Source organism: Elephas maximus, chromosome 13 (assembly GCF_024166365.1).
Source record: "Elephas maximus indicus isolate mEleMax1 chromosome 13, mEleMax1 primary haplotype, whole genome shotgun sequence".
NCBI classification, from domain to species: domain Eukaryota; kingdom Metazoa; phylum Chordata; class Mammalia; order Proboscidea; family Elephantidae; genus Elephas; species Elephas maximus.
Window position 1 is genome coordinate 23,026,423 of NC_064831.1, and position 22,070 is coordinate 23,048,492.

General features: G+C 39.2%; 1 protein-coding gene across 2 annotated transcripts in view; it reads right to left on the reverse strand.

Moving 5' to 3' along the window:
- Positions 1-22,070, reverse strand: part of GRIA2 (glutamate ionotropic receptor AMPA type subunit 2) — a 225,583-nt gene that overhangs the window by 101,022 nt on the left and 102,491 nt on the right. For both annotated transcript variants that reach the window (XM_049906178.1, XM_049906179.1), the window contains exon 3: positions 10,434-10,673. In XM_049906178.1, coding sequence (XP_049762135.1) covers positions 10,434-10,673 — 240 coding nt within the window. The remainder of the gene's footprint in view (positions 1-10,433; positions 10,674-22,070) is intronic.

Genomic DNA, 22,070 nt, shown 5'->3' on the forward strand with positions numbered 1-22,070 from the left:
ATTCTTTTGTGGTTATGATGGGGGAAGGGAGGGAGGGTGGTAGAAGGGCATTCACTAATTAGATAGTAGATAAGAACTTTTAGGTGAAGGGAAAGACAAGCACACGATACAGGGGAGGTCAGCACAATTGGACTAAACCAAAAGCAAAGAAGTTTTCTGAATAAACTGAATGCTTCGAAGGCCAGTGTAGCAGGGGCGGGGTTTGGGGAACATGGTTTCAGGGGACATCTAAGTCAATTGGCATAATAAAATCTATTAAGAAAACATTCTGCATCTCACTTTCAAGAGTGGAGTCTGGGGTCTTAAACCCTAGCAAGCAGCCACCTAAGATGCATGAATTGGTCTCAACCCACCTGGATCAAAGGAGAATGAAGAACACCAAGGACACAAGGTAATTATGTGCCCAAGAGACAGAAAGGGCTACATGAACCAGAGACTACATCATCCTGAGACCAGAAGAACTAGATGGTGCCTGGCTATAACCAGTGACTGCCCAGATAGGGAACACAACAGAGAACCCCTGAGGGAGCAGGAGAGTAGTGGGATGCAGACCCCAAATTCTCATAAAAAAACCAGACTTAATGGTCTGACTGAGACTAGAAGGACCCCAGTGGTCATGGCCCCCAGAACTTCTTTCGGCCCAGGACAGGAACCATTCCCAAGGCCAACTCTTCAGACATGGATTGGACTGGACAATTGGTTGGAGAGGGATGCTGATGAGGAGTGAGCTTCTTGGATCAGGTGGACATTTGAGACTATGCTGGCATCTCCTGCCTGGAGGGGAGATGAGAGGACAGAGGGGGTTAAAAGCTGGTGAAATGAACATGAAAAGAGAGAGTGGAGGGAGAGAGCGGGCTTTTGGGAGTATGTAGCAACGTATATATAAGTTTTTGTGTGAGAGACTGACTTGACTTGTAAACTTTCACTTAAAGCACAATAAAAATTATAAAAAGAAAAAAAGAGTACGAAAAAAGAGAAAAACAAAATTAACAATCTATGGCATCAATAAAGACTCTTTAAAACTTGAAAAAAATCAGAGGCGGGGCCAAGATGGCTGACTAGGTAGACGCTACCTCGGATCCCTCTTGCAACAAAGACTCAGAAAAACAAGTGAATTGATCACATACATGACAATTTACGAACCCTGACCATCAAACACAGATCTAAAGAGTTGACCTGAGTGACAGAGACTGAGAACGAACAACCAAGGGGAAGCAGCGACTGTTTTCAGAGCCTGGAGCCAGCGTCCCAGTCAAGAAACCTTGGCGCCGGGCTTTGGACTGGGCGCAAGGGGGCTAAGCACAGCTTCCTGAGATGGCGCAAAAACAGCGCGCAGCCCTAGCCCCCTGAACTGACCTCGGGGGAAGCCCAGCCAGTGCACGCAGGCAGCACAGCGACACAGCTGACAGGAGGAGAAGTCACTGGGAGGCAGCGACAGGTTTTGGAGCCGGGAGTGCAGCATCCCAGCTGGGGAACCTTGGCTCTGGGCTTTGGATAGGGAGCGGAGGAACTAACCGCGGCTTCTGAGACAGTGCAAGCACGGGACACAGGCCTGACCATCGGGGACAATCTCTACCCACCCAGCGCACACAGTCGATGCGCCCCTCAGGAATCTCAGATAAAACAGTCATCCCAAGCAAGATAAGTAACTTTGTCTATATTCTGCAGTGCTACTCTCTCCTGTTTATCTGAATCCTTCCCTCCCCTTCCCAGGCGGCTTCATTAACATTGGAATTTCCTGAGCCAGAGGGAGAACTGCCCTGTGCTTTTTTCTTTTCCTTTTTTTTGCTCTTTTCCTAACCCATTCATCTGGCCTGAGAGAAGCAACCACAAAAAACCCAGGGACCAAAAATCCTTCTCTAATTGGACTAAAAACACAGAACCAGCTCCAGCCAAGCATATGTGATCCACAGTCTTGGGCTTTCATCCCTACAAGGAACAAGGTAGCTATTATAATGCAAAGGCATTTCTGATAGGGATCTGACTGCAATTGTTTTAGCGGATAACTGGAAAGACAAGTTGCCCAGGTCTGATATCTCTGCATATTCAACAGAGCCCTCACTGATCCACAAAAAGGAACTAAGGGCTGAAGCTCCCCCCAGACCACCTAGCCTCCTGCCTTAAGGGTCTAAGAAGGGTGACACCTACCAATCTGTAGAGGTACTTGCATTAGGGGCCTAAGGTCTGGTGCACACAAGTATCACCACTACTTCTCTAGGTGGACCCAAAATCAGATTCTACCCAAGAATAGTGAATGGACTCAGGCTTATATATCTGGTAACAGCTCAAACCAGCTGATAATAGGACATAAGTGAGTCAAGGGCTACAACAACGAAGACAGCTCAATCTAGTAGCCCATCTATGTGTATTGAAAGAAAACAAAACAAGATAAGACTCAGTGAGCAAATACAGAATAAATCACTGCAATATCTTAGTGATGGCTCAGAGACAGCAGTCGATATCAAACCACATAAAGAAGCAGACCATGATTGCTTCTACAACTCCCCAAACTAAAGAATCAAAATCTTTCCCAAATGAAGATACAATCCTGGAATTGCCAGAGACAGAATATAAAAAACTAATTTACAGAATGCTTCAAGACATCAGGGATGACCTGAGAAATGAAATAAGGCAATCTACAGCAAAAGCCAAGGAACACACTGATAAAGCAGTTGAAAAACTCAAAAAGATTATTCAAGAACATAGTGGAAAAATTAATAAGTTGCAAGAATCCATAGAGAGACAGCATTCAGAAAACCAAAAGATTAACAATAAAATTACAGAATTAGACAACGCAATAGGAAGTCAGAGGAGCAGACTCAAGCAATTAGAATGCAGACCGGGAGATCTGGAGGACCAGGGAATTAACACCAATATAGCTGAAAAAAATCAGATAAAAGAATTTTAAAAAATGAAGAAACTCTAAGAATCATGTGGGACTCTATCAAGAATAACTTGCGTGTGATTGGAGTCCCAGAACAGGGAGGGAAAACAGAAAACACAGAGAAAATAGTTGAAGATCTGTTGGCAAAAAACTTCCCTGACATCATGAAAGACGAAAGGATATCTATCCAAGATGCTCATTGAACCCCATTTAAGATTGATCCAAAAAGAAAATCACCAAGACATATTATCATCAAACTTGCCAAAACCAAAGATAAAGAGAAAATTTTAAAAGCAGCCAGGGATAAAAGAAAGGTCTCCTACAATGGAGAATCAATAAGAATATAAGTTCAGACTACTCAGCAGAAACCATGCAGGCAAGAAGGCAATGGGATGACATATACAAATCACTGAAGGAGAAAAACTGCCAGCCAAGGATCATATATCCAGCAAAACTCTCTCTGAAATATGAAGGTGAAATTAAGACATTAACAGATAAACACAAGCTTAGAGAATTTGCAAAAACCAAACGAAAGCTACAAGAAATACTAAAGGAAATTGTTTGATCAGAAAACCAATAATATCAGATACCAGCACAGCACAGGGTCACAGAGCAGAGCACCCTGATATCAACTCAAATAGGGAAATCACAAAAACAAATTAAGATTAATTAAAAAAAAAAAACAACGCTCAAAACAGGGAATCATTGAAGTCAATACATAAAAGATCACAATAATCAAAAAGAGGGACTAAATACAGGTGGCATAGAACTGACATATGGAGAGGGATACAAGGCGATATAGGACAATACGAGTTAGGTTTTTACTTAGAAAAATGGGGGTAAATATTAAGGTAGCCACAAAGAGGTAAAACAACTCCATAACTCAAAATAAAAACCAAGAAAAAGTAACGACTCAGCAAACATAAAGTCAAATACTACGAAAATGAGGAACACACAATTTACAAAGAAAAACGTCTCGGCACAAAAAAGTAAGTGGAAAAATGAAATTGTCAACAACACACTTAAAAAGGCATCAAAATGACAGCACTAAACATGTACTTATCTATAATTACACAGAATGTAAATGGACTAAACGCACCAATAAAGAGACAGAGAGTCTCAGACTGGATAAAGAAACATGATCCGTCTATATGCTGCCTACAAGAGACAAACTTAGACTTAGAGACACAAACAAACTAAAACTCAAAGGATGGAAAAAAAATATATCAAGCAAACAATAAGCAAAAAAGAAGAGGAGTAGCAATATTAATTTCTGGCAAAATAGACTTTAGACTTAAATCCACCACAAAGGATAAAGAAGGACACTACATAATGATAAAAGGGACAATTGACCAAGAAGATATAACCATATTAAATATTTATGCACCCAATGACAAGGCTGTAAGATACATAAAACAAATTACAACAGAACTGAAAAGTGAGATAGACACCTCCACAATTATAGTAGGAGACTTCAGCACACCACTTTCGGAGAAGGACAGGACATCCAGTAAGAAGCTCAATAGAGACACGGAAGACCTAATTACTACAATCAACCAACTTGACCTCATTGACTAATACAGAACTCTCCACCCAACTGCTACAAAGTATACTTTTTTTTCTAGCACACATGGAACATTCTCTAGAATAGACCACATATTAGGTCATAAACAAACATTTGCATAATCCAAAACATCGAAATATTACAAAGCATCTTCTCAGACCACAAGGCCATAAAAGTGGAAATCAATAACAGAAAAATTAGGGAAAAGAAATCAAACACTTGGAAACTGAACAATACCCTGCTGAAAAAAGACTGGGTTATAGAAGACATTAAGGAGGGAATAAAGACATTCATAGAATGCAACGAGAATGAAAACACTTCCTATCAAAACCTCTGGGACACAGCAAAAGCAGTGCTCAGAGGCCAATTTATATTGATAAATGCACACATACAAAAAGAAGAGCCAAAATCAGAGAACTGTCCCTACAACTTGAACAAATAGAAAGCGAGCAACAAAAGAATCCATCAGACACCAGAAGAAAACAAATAATAAAAATTAGAGCTGAACTAAATGAATTAAAAGAGAACAGAAAAACAATTGAAAGAATTAACAAAGCCAAAAGCTGGTTCTTTGAAAAAATTAACAAAATTGATAAACCATTGGCCAGAATGACTAAAGAAATACAGGAAAGAAAACAAATAACCCAAATAAGAAACGAGATGGGTCACATCACACAGACTCAACTGAAATTAAAAGAATCATATCAGATTATTATGAAAAATTGTACTCTAACAAATTTGCAAACCTAGAAGAAATGGATGAATTCCTAGAAAAACACTGCCTACCTAAACTAACACAATCAGAAGTAGAACAACTAAATAGACCCATAACAAAAAAAGAGATTGAAATGGTAATCAAAAAACTCCCAACAAAAAAAAGCCCTGGCCAGGATGGCTATACTGCAGAGTTCTACCAAACTTTCAGAGAAGAGATAACACCACTACTACTAAAGGTATTTCAAAGCATAGAAAATGACGGAATACTACCCAACTCATTCTATGAATGCACCATCTCCCTGATACCAAAACCAGGTAAAGACATCACAAAAAAAGAAAATTACAGACCTATATCCCTCATGAACATAGATGCAAAAATCTTCAACAAAATTCTAGCCAATAGAATTCAACAACATGTCAAAAAAATAATCTACCACGATCAAGTGGGATTTATACCAGGTATCGACAACACTGGGTTTTTTTTTGTATGCAAGGCTGGTTTAATATTAGAAAAACCATTAATGTAATCCACCATATAAATAAAACAAAAGACAAACACTACATGATCTTATCAATTGATGCAGAAAAGGCATTTGACAAAGTCCAACAACCATTTATGATAAAAACTCTCAGCAAGATAGGAATTGAAGGAAAATTCCTCAACATAATAAAGGGCATCTATACAAAGCCAACAGCCAACATCACTCTAAATGGAGAGAGCCTGAAAGCATTTCCCTTGAGAACGGGAACCAGACAAGGATGCCCTTTATCACCGCTCTTATTCAACATTGTGCTAGAAGTCCTAGCCAGAGCAATTAGGCTAGACAAAGAACTAAAGGGCATCCGGATTGGCAAAGAGGAAGTAAAACGATCTCTATTTGCAGATGACATGATCTTATACACAGAAAACCCTAAGGAATCCTCCAGAAAACTACTGAAACTAATAGAAGAGTTTGGCAGAGTCTCAGGTTATAAGATAAACATACAAAAATCACTTGGATTCCTCTACATCAACAAAAAGAACACCGAAGAGGAAATCACCAAATCAATACCATTCACAGTAGCCTCCAAGAAGGTAAAATACTTAGGAATAAATCTTACCAAAGATGTAAAAGACCTATACAAAGAAAACTACAAAGTACTACTACACGAAACTAAAAAGGACCTACTTAAGTGGAAAAGCATACCTTGCGCATGGATAGGAAGACTTAACATTGTAAAAATGTCTGTTCTACCAAAAGCCATCTATACATACAATGCACTTCCGATCCAAATTCCAATGACATTTTTTAATGTGATAGAGAAACAAATCACCAACTTCATATGGAAGGGAAAGAAGCCTTGGATAAGTAAAGCATTACTGAAAAAGAAGAAGAAAGTGGGAGGCCTCACTCTACCTGATTTTAGAACCTATTATATACAGCCACACTAGTCAAAACAGCCTGGTACTGGTAAAACAACAGGCACATAGACCAATGGAACAGAATTGAGAACCCAGATATAAATCCATCCGTATATGAGCAGCTGATATTTGACAAAGGCCCAGTGTCGGTTAACTGGGGAAAAGATAGTCTTTTTAACAAATGGTGCTGGCATAACTGGATATCCATTTGCAAAAAAATGAAACAGGACCCATACCTCACACCACGCACAAAAACTATCTCCAAGTGGATCAAAGACATAAACATAAAGACTAAAACGATAAAGATCATGGAAGAAAAAATAGGGACAACCTTAGGAGCCCTAGTACAAGGCATAAACGGAATACAAAACATTACCAAAAATGACAAAGAGAAACCAGGCAACTGGGAGCTCCTAAAAATCAAACACCTATGCTCATCTAAAGACTTCACCAAAAGAGTAAAAAGACCACCTACAGATTGGGAAAGAATTTTCAGCTATGACATCTCAGACCAGCGCCTGATCTCTAAAATCTATAGGATTTTGTTAAAACTCAACCACAAAAAGACAAACAACCCAATCAAGAAGTGGGCAAAGGATATGAACACGCACTTCACTAAAGAAGATATTCAGGCAGCTAACAGATACATGAGAAAATGCTCTCGATCATTAGCTATTAGAGAAAAGCAAATTAAAACTACGATGAGATTCCATCTCACTCCAACAAGGCTGGCATTAACCCAAAAAACACAAAATAATAAATGTTGGAGAGGCTGCGGAGATACTGGAACTCATACACTGCTGGTGGGAATGTAAAATGGTACAACCACTTTGGAAATCTATCTGGCGTTTTCTTAAAAAGTTAGAAATAGAACTACCATAAACAGAAATCCCACTCCTCGGAATATACCCTAGAGAAATAAGAGCCTTCATACAAACAGATACATGCACACCCATGTTTATTGCAGCTCTGTTTACAATAGCAAAAAGCTGGAAGCAACCAAGATGTCCATCAACGGATGAATGGTTAAATAAATTGTGGTATATTCACACAATGGAATACTACGCATCGATAAAGAACAGTGACGAATCTCTGAAACATTTCATGACATGGAGGAACCTGGAAGGCATTATGCTGAGCGAAATTAGTCAGAGGCAAAAGGACAAATATTGTATAAGACCACTATTATAAGATCTTGAGAAATAGCATAAACTGAGAAGAACACATACTTTTGTGGTTATGAGGAGGGGAGGGAGGGAGGGCGGGAGAAGGCTATTTACTGATTAGTTAGTAGATAAGTACTACTTTAGGTGAAGGGAAGGACAATACTGAATTCACGGAAGGTTAGCTCAGCTGGACTGGACCAAAAGCTAAGAAGTTTCCGGGATAAACTGAATGCTTTAAAGGTCAGCGGAGCAAGGGCAGGGGTTTGGGGACTATGACTTAAGGGGACTTCTAAGTCAATTGGCAAAATAATTCTATTATGAAAACATTCTGCATCCCACATTGAAATGTGACATCTGGGGTCTTAAATGCTAACAAGCGGCCATCTAAGATGCATCAATTGGTCTCAACCCACCTGGATCAAAGGAGAATGAAGAACACCAAGGTCACACGATACCTATGAGCCCAAGAGACAGAAAGGGCCACATGAACCAGAGACTTACATCATCCTGAGACCTGAAGAACTAGTTGGTGCCCAGCCACAAGTGATGACTGCCCTGACAGGGAGCACAACAGAGAACCCCTGAGGGAGGAGGAGATCAGTGGGATGCAGACCCCAAATTCACATAAAAAGACCAGACTTAATGGTCTGACTGAGACTAGAGGAATCCCGGCGGTCATGGTCCCCAAACCTTCTGTTGGCCCAGGACAGGAACCATTCCCGAAGACAACTCATCAGACATGGAAGGAACTGGACAATGGGTAGGAGAGAGATGCTGATGAAGAGTGAGCTACTTGTATCAGGTGGACACTTGAGACTATGTTGGCATCTCCTGTCTGGAGGGGAGATGGGAGGGTAGAGAGGGTTAGAAACTGGCAAAATTGTCACGAAAGGAGAGACTGGAAGGGCTGACTCATTAGGGGGAGAGTAAGTGGGAGTAAGGAGTAAGTTGTATATAAGCTTATATGTGACAGACTGACTTGATTTGTAAACGTTCACCTAAAGCTCAATAAAAACTATTACAAAAAAAAAAAGAAAAAAATCATGTAGAATTTGATATTAAAAAATATACAATACATTGATTCTGGACAAGGCCTGTAACTTCTCTAATATTCAGGGATCTTATGCTAAAGCAAGGGTAATAATGCTACCTGCCTGATAAAACTTTCATATATGAAATGCCTAATAAATGTAAATAAGCATATAATTTCTTATTATGTTATTATTTAAATTTTACTTAAACCACTTTTCAAGGCAGCCACTTCACTCACCTAGACTAGTGACACAGTCATTATGGGGTCTTAACTACCATGCTGAAAGCAGAGAATACCAGAAGGATGTTTACCTGTGTTTTATTGACTATGCAAAGGCATTCGACAGTGTGGATCATAACAAACTATGGATAACATTGCGAAGAATGGGAATTCCAGAACACTTAATTGTGCTTATGAGGAACCTTTACATAGATCAAGAGGTGGTTGTTTGGACATAACAAGGGGGTACTGACTGGTTTAAATTCAGGAAAGGTGTGCGTCAGGTTTGTATTCTTTCACCATACCTATTCAATCTTATGCTGAGCAAGTAATCCGAGAAGCTGGACTATACGAAGAAGAGCAGGGCATCAGGATTGGTGGAAGACTTATTAACAGCCTGCGTTATACAGATGACACAACCTTGCTTGCTGAAAGTGAAGAGGACTTGAAGCACTTACTAATGAAGATCAAAGACCACAGCCTTCAGTATGGATTGCGCCTCAACATAAAGAAAACAAAAATCCTCACAACTGGACCAATGAGCAACATCATGATAAATGGAGAAAAGATTAAAGTCAAGGATTTCATTTTACTTGGATCCACAATCAACAGCCATGGAAGCAGCAGCCAAGAAATCAAAAGATGCATTGCATTGGGGAAATCTGCTGCAAAGGACCTCCTCAAAGTGTTGAAGAGAAAGATGTCACCCTGAAGACTAAGGTGCGCCTGACCCAAGCCATGGTATTTTCTATCACGTCATATGCATGTTAAAGCTGGACAATGAATAAGGAAGACCGAAGAAGAATTGATGCCTTTGAATTGTGGTGATGGCGAAAAATATTGAAATACCATGGACTGCCAAAAGAAGGAACAAATCTGTCTTGGACAAACTACAGCCAGAATGCTCCTTAGAGGCAAGGATGGCGAGACTGTGTCTTACACACTTTGGACATGTTGTCAGGAGGGATCAGTCCCTGGAGAAGGACCAGAATACAGGGCCAGCAGAAAAGAGGAAGGCCCTCAAGGAGGTGGATTGACACAGTGGCTGCAACAATGAGCTTAAGCATAACAATGTTTGTAATGATGGCTCAGGACCAGGCAGTGTTTCGTTCTGTTGTGCATAGGGTCACTATGAGTCGGAACTGACTCGATGGCACCTAACAACAACAACAACTACCATGCACCAGAATATGTTTTGTTTTGTTTTACAACTGCACATTTGGGCATAGTGTTGACACAGTTTACATCTGCAAATTGTGCATTCACTTTGTTTGTGTGATACACTAAATATGCTTCCCATGTTTCCAATTGCATTACTCATTTATTCAGCAAAATTAAACCAAGCAATCCTTGAATTTTAATACACCTTTATAGCTCTATAACATCATATGTAAGTGACACATACAGGCATTAAGTCTGCCCCATTACAAACAGATTTTGTCACTTACCTCGGTCACTGTCATAGAGATATGCAAACTTATCCCATTGATAGTATTCAATCAAGCTAAGAAGTGCTCCTTTGAGGTCAGGTCTCATCTGAATGACAAATGGGTGTGTGCCATCTGTCGGGAAGCTGGGAGTGATGAAGGAGACATGGAGCGTTCCACAAAACGACGTGATGGTATTTACAGATTTCTTGTCATAAAATCCAAAAATGGCATAGACTCCTCTTGAAAACTGGGAGCAGACTAGGAGAACAGGGAAAAGAGAAAGGAGAAACCATTTAAATTGGCGTACAATTGTATGCATTTGCTGGAAAGTTGAGGTTCATTTATATAAAATACAAAATAATTGATAGATTTAAGAAATATAGCGTTTAGATTAACGATCCACCAAAATTGACGAGCATGTTTTTATGTAGAATTCTACTTGAAGAATTCAAAAATTATAAAGCTGTGTGCTTATTCTCAAGAAGATAAAAATCCATGTGAGAAGAAAGAACTGTTTAACAAGAAAGTATTAGAAAAATATTTTTTAACCTGCAGGGTGCTCACTGTAATTCCACATGGAGTCTAGAGAAATGGAAGATAAAATGGAGGGAGAGACAAAGGCCTCATGAATTCCAGAGTTGGGCCGAACTTACGACTTGAGTTGGAGGGGCAAAAGCAATCATTCCAGAAAAAGAACCATATGATCCCTTAAAACTGGAAATTTTACAAAAATTTCCATATATATTTGGAAAAGAAGAATAACAGTCAGATGTCAAAAAACTCTTCTCATACTCAGGGCAGTTCCAGGAAAATAACAGAAAGTAGCTCCTGCCCGGCATGCACATGGAGACCTACATCAAAAATGGAAATAGGACAGATAGTAAGGGTGAAGGTTAATGAAATTCAGCTGAAGAAAATAAATTATTTGGGGCCATTATTGTAGGGCCAAATCGCAGGCTTTTCAGTTATTTTCGCAATCTCATTGTATTCATCACAGCAGTCACTTATGCTCTTATATATGACCTAGATCATCAAGAAGTATGTACATTATATTTCAAAAACAGAAGTCTAAACATCCCTGGGAGTCCTGGTTGCATAGTGGTTAGGAGCTTGGTTGCTAACGAAAACAAGTTTGGCAGTTCAAATCTACCCGCAGCTCCTTGGAAACCCTCTGGGACAGTTATACTCTGTCTTATAGGGTCACTATGAGTCAGAACTGATAAAAGATAGTAATACCAATACTATCTTAGGTCACTTTACTTACTTCCCAGAAATATTTTGTAGAAAAATAGATTTGCTTTATGAATGAAAGCATTGCTAGAATACGTATAGACTTCAATAGCCAATTTCAGACAGGAAATAAACAATAAGTGGTAATTTTTCAGTAACTATTATATATTATTTAAAAGGAAAACAAGATTGGGTATTTATTTGACTGGGTTTGTTTATCAAATATGTCCATTTTCTTTTAAGCATTCCCTGATCTCCAACTCACTTTTGTCTTTCTAACATAAAAAGTTTTCTGGGCTTTCTAGTTTACCTCTATGTAATATATCAATTGACATTTTTTCCTTTATTACAGATCTTCTGCGGAGTAAACTGATGAATCTCAGAAAACAACTGAATGTATCTCTTTACATTTATTTTGTAACATAATGTAAAGATGAAATTTTAGCCTTTTATTGATGCCCATAACCAAACCCGAACCCCCTTGCCATTGAGTTGATTCTGACTCATAGCGACCCTATAGGTCAGAGTAGAACTGCCCCATAGAGTTTCCAAGGAGCACCTGATGGATTTGAACTACCAAACTCTTGGTTAGCAGCCGTAGCACTTTAACCACTATGTCACCAGGGTTTTCGTTGATGCCATATATAGATAGATAGATAGATATATTGATATAGTGTCCTTGTTTGGGTACAGAAGTTGAAAACAATCATAAATGTGTTTGATGAGTGCCTTAGTCATCTAGCGCTGCTATAACAGAAATACCGCAAGTGGATGGCTTTAACAAAGTTTATTCGCTCACAGCCCAGTAGGCTAAAAGTCTGCATTCAGGGCATCGGCTCCAGGGGAAGGCCTTCTTTCTATTGGCTCTGAAGGAAGGTCCTTGTCATCAGTCTTCCCTTGGTCTGGAAGTATCTCAGCACATGAACCTCAGGTCCAAAGTATATACTCTGCTCCCGGTGCTGCTTTCTTGGTGGTATGAAGTCCCCCTGTTTCTCTGATCGTTTCTCTATCGTTTTATATCTCAAAAGAGACTGGCTTAAGATACTATCTAATCTTGTAGATCTCATCAATATAACTGCCTCTAATCCATCTCATTACATCATAGTGATAGGATTTACAACACATAGGGAAATCACATCGATGACAAAATGGTAGACAATCATACAATACTGGTAATCATGACCTAGCCAAGTTGACAGATATTTTTGGGGAACACAATTCAATTCATGACAACAGTTATGCCCATTTTTCATGTACATATAGACCTTTCATTGTTAAAACTCCTCTAGGTAATCTCTGCAGTGATTTCTTATTTTATAAATGCATATATGTGTACTGACATAAATATATTAAATTTCAAAAATTTATCAGAAGTTGGTGATTCCACATGGCATATAAAAAGAGGGACTTGCTATAAAACTCTCTGTGGATCTATTTTATTTCACTTCCTGCAAAGTACTGCATGTCATCTAGATACTATAGGATCAAGTAATATGTTTTAACAAGACCTGTTCTTCTGTTCTTAATTGAAATAGATTCTCTGATGGAACAGCAGTCACAGCACCAGCAGAATGTCTGACAAAGAATGCCATTGTTTGAATACATAGACAATCTTAATAAGGAGCCATACCTTTCATTTTCCATTTGTTTTAGACTCTGGAGTGAGCTGTCAAGGGACCCCCTAGTTACCATGGCCATCTGGAAACACTTGGCTTTGGCCCGACAGCAGGCACAAGCTTTACAAGACTTCATAAGAATTACAATTCCAGACAATCCATCTAATTCTTCAAATGAATGTAATTTTACAACAATGGCTTTTCTCTCCTGACTATCCCTTTTCTCTCTCAACCCTCTCTTTTTATCCTTTCTCTTCATGGTACATATTTGATTGTCTGTTTGCCAATATTCCCTATTTTTCTGGTTATGTCACTTCTACAATGCCTTTATTACACACACACAGTTAATACCCATTTGGTCAACGTTGGCCATTTTCCTCTCTTTATCTTAGGTCAGTCACTGTCCCCACCCAGTTAGTCCCCAGTAAGGATGTCATTGAGATTTAAAACCAGGAATAAATTGGAATGCCCACCTGAGTTAATGTACATTGCTTACCCAGTTTTCAGTGACCATTTCAAGATGAAGAAACAGTGCTATATTTCTAATACCGTAGCCCTCAAGTACCCAAGATTGCTTGCCTTCTGATACTGATACTCCTATCCCAATATAACATGTATACACAAACCTATAGACACATACACAAGAAAAGTATTTGCAATAGTTTGGAATTACCTCTTATTTGATTAAAAATGAAATTATGAAATTATAAGTTTTGATCTTCACCTTATTCTCCAGTGATGCCTCGAAAATTTAGTCATTTCTCTAACTTAGATTTATCCTAAAGAGGATGGTATACTACCTCTTAGAATATCCAAAACAACATGTCATGTTGTTGTTAATTGCTGTGTAGTCAATTCCGACTCATGGCAACCCCATGTGTGCACTGTAGAACTCCTCCATAGGGTTTTCAAGGCTATGACATTTCAGAAGACCTGTCTTGTGAGGTGCCTGTGGGGTAGGTCTGAACCACAAACCTCCTGGCTAGTAGTCAAACACTTAACTGTTTGAGCCACCAAGGGACCTAAGCCCTGGAAAAAAATTCCAAGATAACTTTAAAAAACAAGTTAGATAATATCAGCATCCTACATATAGTCAAGCTTTTCCTATGGCATATCTGGAGGCAGAAGAAGGAACAGAACACCTCTCAGTTCCACCTCTACCTTATTATTTTAGGATATAAGTTTCTGATGGTAAATATTGGACTGTGTGGATCACAATAAGTTATAGATAACATTGCAAAGAATGGGAATTCCACAACATTTAATTGTGCTCTTGAGGAACCTGTACTTAGACCAAGAGGCAGTAGTTCAAACAGAACAAGGCGATGTTGCATGTTTTAAAGTCAGGAAGAATGTGTGGTCAGGGTTGTATCCTTTCACCATCCATATTTATTCAATCTGAATGCTGAGCAAATAATCCGAGAAGCTCGACTATATGAAGAAGAATGGAGTGTCAGGATTGCAGGAAGACTCATCAACAACCTGCGTTATACAGGTGACACAACCTTGCTTGTTGAAAGTGAAGAGGACTTGAAGCATTTACCGATGAAGATAAAAGACCACAGCCTTCAGTACAGATTGCATCTCAACATAAAGAAAGCAAAAATCTTCATGACTGGACCAATAAGCAATATCATGATAAATGGAGAAAAAAATGAAATTGTCAAGGATTTCATTTTACTTGGATCCACAGTCAATGTCCATGGAAGCAGCAGTCAAAAAATCAAACGACTCATTACACTGGGTAAATCTTTCGCAAAAGATCTCTTTAAAGTGTTATAAAGCAAAGATGTCACTTTAAGGACTACGATGCACCTGACCCAAAGTCATAGTGTTTTCAATTGTCTCATGTGCATGTGAAAGCTGGACAATGAATAAGGAAGACCAAAGAAAAACTGATGCCTTTGAATTATGGTCTTGGCAAAGAATATTGAATATACCATGGAACGCCAGAAGAATGAACAAATCTGTCTTGGAAGAAGTACAGCCAGAATGCTCCTTAGACGCAAGAATGGAGAGACTTCATCTGACATACTTTGGACAGGTTATCAGGAGGGACCAGTCCCTGGAGAAGCAAACTATACTTGGTAAAGTAGAGGGTCAACAAAAAAGAGGAAGACCCTAAACAAGATAGTTTGATACAGTGGCTGCAACAATGAGCTCATGCATAACAATGATTATGAGGATGGCAGTGTTTTGTTCTGTTGCACACAGCGTTGCTATGAATTGGAACCGACCAGACGGCACCTAACAACAACATAATTTCTCAATGATTATGCTGATTAATATTAGAATTGCATTTATGTCTTCAGACTCAAACCTAATTGCAAAGGAGTGGGTAAATATGTTCTCACTGAGTTTGGTTACTTTAATCCAATATTTAATACCAACTTTGAGAAACTCAGCAAAGTCAAGATCTTTTAAAAGACACTTTAGGTCAAACAGCAGAAATGATAATCTCCTGGGTGTAAGTAACTTGCTGATTATTCCACTTTTTATTACAAGCCTAGTCGATATAGGCCAATAGCAAAGCTGATGGTGCATCCAGATTACATCTTTTTCTCCTGGGTCATTCTGCTCATTGGTGCTGCTAATGTAGCATACTCAACACAGTCTAGAGAACCTCGCATGGCTATTGAGTAGAAAAGGAGAGGGAGAAGGTGTGATTTATTTTTATTTTACATTTTTTTGAATTTATAAATTGTCACTGACTTCAATAAAGCAGCACAGGTTGCTTCCTAAGCTGGAACGGCAACAGTCCCTATCTAGCTTGTGCAAAAACTGGTGAAAGCCACATCACCCAGGAATCCTGACCTCAAAGTAAAGAGATCACAGAAAATCTCTCTCCTACATCATCATAAACTTCTAATATTAACCCCTTGTAAGCTTTGGCCCTGATATGACTTTTGAAATTGATCCATCGTTTGGCACTAATAATCTCGTAGTCACTAAATCAAAAGGTCTCTTTCTTAGATTGAGCTTTCTTAGTTTCTCTGAATGCTTCTTAAAAGAAAAAAAAAAAAAATGCATGCTTCTTGAAAAGCTCCATCTCTCTACTGCTACCAGGCTTGCTCCCTCACGATTCATTTTCCATGTTGCTGCCAAGTGAAATCAGACCACCATGGTTATTTTTCTCTATCTTTCACTGGCCTATTTTACTCCTACTTCCCAAGTAAACAAGCATTTGTCCTTTAATACTTTTTTTTTCTTTCTTTTCACAATCTTTATACCTTTTAAAATGTCTTTATACCTTTTCACACTCTCTTTATACCTTTTAAAATGTCAAATTCAACTTTATATGCAAATATTTCCCAAACTTTTGCCATCGCCCCAGTTGTCTCCCTTTATCTATGTATTTACTGAGTAAATATTCAATGTACAACTGAATATCTGTAATGTTATTTAATATTCCATATGCAATACTATAAATACTCAATGTGAAAACACAGTGTCAGGTTTAGAGAATGCCACAATGAGTAAGACAGATACAGGCCATTCCTTCTTAGAGTTTGCACCTTAGCTCCAATATCTCACCCTCCAGCGTCTCTTACTAAAAAATCTCTAATTCCATCTAATTTCAATAGAAACAAGGAAAGAATAAAAAAGAAAACCCTGATTATTCTACCCAGACAAATCACACTCTTGTGTTGATTTTTCCCCTTCTGCTCTTGGCACCATATATATTGCAATCATTTCTGTTCAATATTTCAGAATAATTAATTCATTGTCCTTCCTTGTCCTGTTCATGCCATATGTCACCATCTTCATTTTATTTCATTTAGTCCACATTAACCAAATATGAGCCAGAATTGACTCGACAGCAATGGGTTCTTTGAGGCACTGTTTTAGAAACAGTGGAAAGACAACAGTAAGCATGACAGATAAAGTCCCTACTTATATGACACTTACATAGTAATAAGGAGCCCTGGTGGCACAGCGGTTAAAGGAATTGAATGTTAATTGAAAGTTTGGTGGTTCGAAACCACCAGCAGCTCCGCGGGAGAAGGATGTGGTAGTCGATTTCTGTATAGATTCTACAATAACCAAATATGAGTCAGAATCAACTTGGCAGCAGTGGTTTTTTTTTTTTTTGTTGTTGTTGTTAACATAGTAACCCTGGCTAAAAGCAGAGAATGGTTCCTGGCTAAAAGCAGAGAATACCAGAAAGATGTTTACCTGTGTTTCATTGACCATGCAAAGGCATTCGACTGTGTGGATCATAACAAATTATGGATAATATTGCAAAGAATGGGAATTCCAGAACATTTAACTGTGCTCATGAGGAACCTGTACATAGATCCAGAGGCAGTCATTTGAACAGAACTAGGGGCTATTGTATGGTTTAAAGTCAGGATAGGTGTGCATCAGGCTTATATCTTTTCACCATACTTATTCAATCTGTATGCTGGGCAAATAATCTGAGAAGCTGGACTACATGAAGAAGAACAGAGCATCAGGATTAGAGGAAGACTTATTAACAACCTGTGTTATGCAGATGGCACAACCTGGCTTACTGAAAGTGAAAACAACTTGAGGCACTTACTGATGAAGTTGAAAGACCACAGACTTCAGCATGGATTACACCTCAACATAAAGAAAACAAAAATCCTCACAACTGGACCAATAAGAAATATTATGATAAACAGAGAAAAGACTGAAGTTGCCAAGGATTTCATTTTACTTGGATCCACAATCAACACCCATGAAGCTGCAGTCAAGAAACCAAAAGGCACATTGCATTGGGCAAATCTGCTGCAAAAGAATCTCTTTAAAGTGTTAAAAAGTGCAGATGTCATTGTGAAGGCTAAGGTGTGCCTGACCCAAGTCGTGGTGCTTTCAATCACTTCATATGCATGAGAAAACTGGACAATGAATAAGACCGAAGAATTGATGCCTTTGAATTGTGTTGGTGAAGAATATTGAATACACCATGGACTGCCAAAAGAATAAACAAATCTATCTTGGAAGATGTACACCAGAATGCTTCTTAGAAACAAGAATGGCAAGATTACATCTCATACATTTTGGACATGTTATCAGGAGGGATCAGTCCCTGGAGAAGGGCATCATTCTTGGTAAACTAGATGGTCAGTGAAAACAAGGAAGACCCTCAACAAGATGGACTGACACAGTGGCTGCAACGATAGGCTCAAGCATAACAACAATCGTGAGGATGGCAAAGGACCAGGCAATATTTCATTCTGTTGTACATAGGGTTGCTATGAGTTGGAATTGACTCGATGGCACCTAACAATAACACATAGTAATATTTCTTCAGTGTTTCTTATGACTGCAGTCTCTCTCTTTTCCCTTCTTTCTACTGAGCTAAAGTATGTCTGAAATCCCCTCATTCCTTCTTTCAACTCATACTTTTGCCAGATTAATCATGCTAAATCATAACACATAAAAAGGCATTCTTCAAGGATTTGTTTTTCAACTTCTTTTTCTTCTTTCTTTACATTCTATATCTTAGTAGTCTCATCCCTTTTAACAAAGACAAACTGAACTTTTTTGTGCAGGTATTTCTCAAACCTTTCTCATCCCTCCCAATGTATCCCCATTATCAATTTATTTATTGAGAAAATATAGACGGTAAGTGTAGTGTATCACTCTTCTCTGTTCAAAAATGTTAATTTTAGGAGTGGTGGGCCAAGATGGCAGAATAGCCAGATGCTTCCGGCAATCCCTCTTACAACAAAGACCTGAAAAATTAAGTGAAACGATTTTATTTATGACAAGCTAGGAACCCTGAACATCACAGGCAAAGTTAGAAAACGGATTGAGCAGCAGTGGGAGGGAAAGTCGGTTCAGAAGCAGAGAGGAGTTAACAGACCTGAATCGCTGGGATCCCTCAGGCACCATTCGTGGGAGTGGCTGCAGCAGGCTGGTAGTAGCATTAGGCTGCAGTTTCCTCAAGGAGAAGCAGCCAGCTGCACAGTATACTCACACCTCCGGACCCAGAGAAGAACAGCGCTCTCAGCAAAAGCTAAGTACTTGCATTTATTTTACCATGCCCCCCCACAAAAAAAACCTAGCTTCAGTGGCTGTTGATTTCCCTGGGCCTGAAATAGGCTAATTTGAGCATGCTGAGCCATGCTCCCAGATTTGGAGGAGGAAAAAATTTGCAACAGGGGGAAAAGATAATTTGCTAGCTCCACTAACCTGGGGAGCTCAGGACAGAAACGGCTCCTGTCCAGGCATAAATGTTCCATGGACTTTGAATACCTTTCCCCTCTGTATGGACCTATGTGGGCCTATTTCAGGAGAATAGCCCCTTGCCAGCAGACTGCAACAGTTTAAGCTGTGCAGTGGAGAGGTGCATGTTTGATATTTGACACCACTTTGCCTATTAAACAGGTCCTCGCCTACCCACATCAGGGGCATAAGGACTGGTGGCTCCACTCAGGTCACCCAGCCACCCACAACAGTGGTCCAAGGATAACTGGTACCCACAGCTCCTACATCCAGAAGTATTGGGTGTCCATAGTCCATCTGCAGAACCCACCCACCTGTACTTTCTAGGGAACAAGGATACGCTTTCCTCAGAGACACTCGGGGGATGGAACTTAGCCCCCTGCCTTGTTCAGAGCATGACCCACGGCTGCACCCAGATACCAGTACCTACACCAAACACCCCTGCCCCTCTAAGACTGTAGGACAGAGCCTGTACCACACACTTGATGACCAGCTACCTGGACACCTGACCTGAATCCACACAAGAAAAATGAATGGACTCATAAGCTCATGTACCTGTTAAGAGCGCTAGCCATCTGGTGACAGGACATCAGAGCTCCAAAGGTGAAAATAATCAAGCTAGCTCACTCAAGCAACCCATTTGGGCATACCAAAACAAGGCAAGAAACTAGGATACAGTAAGCAAACATAAAATAAACTAATACAATAACTTGTAGATGGCTCAGAGACAACAGCCAATATCAAACCACATAAAGAAACAGACCACGATCACTTCAACAAGCTCTCAGCAGAGAATCGAAGGATCTTCTGGATGAAGACGCCTTTCTGCAATTACTGGATGCAGAATTCAAAAGATTAATATACACAATTCTTCAAGACATCAGAAAGGAGATCAGGCAACATGCAGAACAAGCCAAGGAACACACAGATAAAACAGTTGAAGAAATTAAAAAGGTTCTTCAAGAATATAATGAAAAATTTAATAAGCTGCAAGAATCCATAGAGAGACAGCAATCAGAAATTCAGAAGATTAACAATAAAATTACAGAATTAGACAACTCAGCAGAAAGTCAGAGGAGCAGAATCAAGCATTTGGAAGGCAGATTTGGTGACCCTGAAGATAAATCAGTTGGCACCAATATATCTGAAGAAAAATCAGATAAAAGAATTTAAAAAAATGAAGAAATCTTAAGAATCATGTGGGACTCTATCAAGAGAAATAACATACGAGTGACTGGAGTACCAGCACAGGGAGGGATAACAGAAAATACAGAGAGAATTGTTGAAGATTTGTTGGCAGAAAACTTCCCTGATATCGTGAAAGATGAGAAAATCTCAATCCAAGATTCTCATGGAACTACAAATAAGGTAGATTTTAAAAAAAAAGTCACCAAGACATACTATAATCAAACTTGCCAAAACCAAAGATAAAGAGAGAATTTTAAGAGCAGCTACGAAGGAGAGTCAGTAAGAATGAGCTTGGACTACTCAGCAGAAACCATGCAGGCAAGAAGGCAATGGGATGACTTATATAAAGCATTGATGGAAAAAAATTGCCAGCCAAGAATCATATATCCAGCAAAACCATCTCTCAAATATGAAGGTGAGATTAGGACATTGCCAGATAAACAGAAGTTTAGGGAATTCATAAAAACCAAATCAAAACTACCAGAAATACTAAAGGGAGTTCTTTGGTTAGAAAGCCAATAATATCAGGTATCAACCCAAGACTAGAACACTGGACAGAGCAATCAGATGTTAACCCAGACAGGGAAATCAAAAAATAAACTGAGATAAAAAAACACTCAAAACAGGGAAGCAGCTATGTCATTATGTAAAAGAAGACAACATTAAAATAATAAAGATGGACTAAGAAATGCAGTCATAGATATTTCATATGGAGAGGAAGACAAGGAGGTATAAAGAAATAAAAGTTTGTTTTTAACTTAGAAAAATAGGGGTAAATATTAAGGTAACCACAAAGGAGACTAACAATCCTACTCATCAAAATAAGAGGCAGAAAGGTCCACATTAAGCAGAGACTACATTAGCCTGAGACCAGAAGAACTAGATGGTGCCCGGCTACAACCAATGACTGTCCTGACAGGGAACATGACATAGAACCCCTGAGGGAGCAGGACAGCAGTGGGATGCAGACCCCAAATTCTTGTAAAAAGACCAGACTTAATGGTCTTACTGAGACTAGAGTGACCCCAGAGGTCATGGTCCCCAGACCTTCTGTTAGCCCAAGACAGGAACCATTCCTAAAGCCAACTCTTCAGACAGGGATTAGACTGGACTATGGGATAGACAATGATACTGGTGAAGAATGAGTTTTTTGGATCAAGTAGACACATGAGATTATGTTGGCATCCCCTGTCTGAAGGGGAGATGAGAGGGTAGAGGAGGTCAGAAGCTGGCCGAATGGACACGAAAATAGAGTGGAGGGAAGGAGTGTGCTGTCTGATTAGGGGGAGGGCAATTAGGAGTATATAGCAAGCCGTTTATAAATTTTTGTATGAGAGCCTGACTTGATTTGTAAACTTTCACTTAAAGCACAATAAAAATTATAAAAAAAGTTAATTTTACAATAATAAATTATTTATTTACTTTC